The 2,500-nt window shown below is 40.4% G+C and overlaps 1 protein-coding gene across 1 annotated transcript in view; it reads right to left on the bottom strand.

Annotated features, from left to right (window-relative positions):
- tecrb (trans-2,3-enoyl-CoA reductase b) overlaps positions 1 to 794 on the bottom strand; it is a 14,043-nt gene extending 13,249 nt beyond the window's left edge. Inside the window, exon 1 of the mRNA XM_030430423.1 lies at positions 698 to 794. Within this exon, the coding sequence (XP_030286283.1) occupies positions 698 to 712 (15 nt within the window). The 5' untranslated portion in view covers positions 713 to 794. The remainder of the gene's footprint in view (positions 1 to 697) is intronic.
- Between the last annotated feature and the right edge of the window lie 1,706 nt (positions 795 to 2,500).

The raw sequence follows: 2,500 nt of genomic DNA, 5'->3' as shown, positions 1-2,500 counted from the left end.
AATATGGCCAGTCTAGCTTTTAAATTTTAAGGTGGCCATGTATACTTTTTTTACATTTCCTACATCTTGAAATCAAACTTCTACCAGCAAGAATATCATTAGGGAGAACTTGTATTACCCTTCTGACTGGTGGGATTACAATATTAACTAGGAGAAACTGTATTAAGGATATCTGAAATGTAATCACAGATTGGACTGTGGTTCTGCTAAAAGGCACAATAGATTACACACTTGGCCGATCACCTGCATTATTGGGTAATAACAAGATAAGAAGCGCCATGACTCTTTCCAGCCAGAGATGGCGATGATACCCGCTATTATCCTACACAGAGGGCTTTGTGTTTAGCTTACAGAGACGTTTAGCTTTCCTCCAGATCTAACAAATGCACAACGCAGGTATAATTCGTCATAAATGTAGGTGTAGCCTGACTTTAGGGTACGACATTAGCCGGTTCTAGCGTCCATTTCCGTGCACGAGAGGCCACAAATACCCGGTCACAAAAACCAGCCCATGGCAGGCGGTGTTGCAGCAGCATGCGTTACCTCAATGCTCACGTTTAAGGCTTTAAATGTGACTGTTCTGGTGGAGTTTGCTCTTGTAGAAATCACAGAACATTTCCAAACTGTATTCATTAATTGTATTCTCACCCCATAACGCGCCTCATTGACGGTGTAGAGTTTCCTAGACACTACTTACCTCGTAGTGCTTCATCTTGGCAGTTAGCACCCCTTCCCTTAATATCCCAGATGAGTGACAGAACCGTCTCCAATCAGCAGAGGAATATGCGAGTGCTGAGGCCACAGTGGGCGGGCACTAAGGCCTTGCCGCAGCCAATCACAACGGGCGGCATTCAGGCGATTCCAGCCCACACCAGCGCCCACACTATCAGCGGTGTAGCCAATGGCGTTCGAGCAGACGGAGAGGTCGCTGCTATGCTAACCTAATTGGATTATCCACTCAGTTATATTGCTCTTTGAATGGCGTGTCTGTCCGTTTATGCGCATGCTCACTGGTCCGGTGTGCATTCGTCTGTCTGGTGACTTTTCTCAACTTTATATCCAGGCTCAATGCCACTTTGCCAATTTCTTTTTTTGTAGTTTAATTCTCAGTTGTATGCTACAACATTGTCTCTTTTTCACAGTTGCACTTTATGTGATCTTCTCTTGTCGTGTTTACATGCATTTCTTTGTTTTCCTTGCGTATAAATTGTCTAAAATAAATAAAGTTTGTCATTAACCTTTTGTGCTGTCACTTTATAAACTCAAACGAAAGTCAATACTGATGGAAAATGTCAGGTCATGATTTTTTTGTGTCAGATAGGCACACTTACCCCCCAAAATAATTTGTGGAGACAAAAAGAGGACACATCAATGTGAAATCTGCAAACTCATTGTAAGGAATAACAATATTGACACATCCAACAAACTTATGTCAAAATATGCAGATTTTATAAATAAATCTGGCCTGCAAAGCAGCCACAGTCTCAGGTCACTTTAATGTACTTAATACACAAGGCTACATGTGTACATAGATTCTCTGAATTGAAACCCTAAATATACCCCCCCAAAATCACACTGTTAGTAGCTGTGGCTTTTCTAAAATACTACAGTAATGAGTTTCACCTTTAAAAATCCTACTGTGATTGGGTGTCTCTGTAGAGCTGTTATCACCTGCAGTGAAAAACAGGTTTCGCTTCACTTGACACTGACAGTACCCAAAAGGTGTACGCAAATGTGTGATTGATTCATTATTGTGTTTGCTTTCAGTAAGGATACTTTTTATAGATATAGTGTATACCTGTCCCAGCAAATGTCTGATAGACACATTTGTGTGTAAGAGTGAAAGCACGTAGGCCTCAATGTGTGCCTAAATTAAATCTGAAATGCTGCCTTCAAGTGCCACTCGTACACTCCTGTTTTCGTACTTAAGGAGCAATGCGTAGCGGTGTTACAGGAACGTGAAACAAAACATTTGACATTTTATTGTTCAAACTTACTAAAAATAGGATATGTGGAAAGATACAGATGTCCAGATTGCATTTCTCTGTTCATTCACAGATGTATTTTAGATCTCGGCAGCTTTTGCCTGTAAATCTTACAATTTCTTATTGTTATGGTTGATTAAACATCACAAAGGATAGCTCATGTACGTTAAGTCTGTGTTTCAGATTTAATGTTATTTCTTTTCAGTTTTGTGCCCGAGTCGACAAGTAGCAAGCTGAGCTTTGAACATGTATTGACCAAAATGTGTTATCCTCTATTATACTACTGCAAGTAACATATCTAATCTCAAATAACAGCTATACGAAAGGAAATCAGACTGGAGATGTTTATTTTGAAAGCCTTACAGATCCCTCAGGAGTGCAAAACCAGCCAGAGCATGGGTGAGTTAGTAGTGAGCATAATGGTCTGCCAGCAATCTAGGCTTATAAACATTTAATTTAGGTATGATAGGCTTCAGTAAGGCGAGGTAGTCTTTTTCCAGTTTACACAAGACTTG

This window comes from Sparus aurata, chromosome 1 (assembly GCF_900880675.1).
Source record: "Sparus aurata chromosome 1, fSpaAur1.1, whole genome shotgun sequence".
Taxonomy (NCBI): domain Eukaryota; kingdom Metazoa; phylum Chordata; class Actinopteri; order Spariformes; family Sparidae; genus Sparus; species Sparus aurata.
Note: the sequence above shows the minus strand (reverse complement) of the source record. Positions and strands in the feature narration are given on the sequence as shown.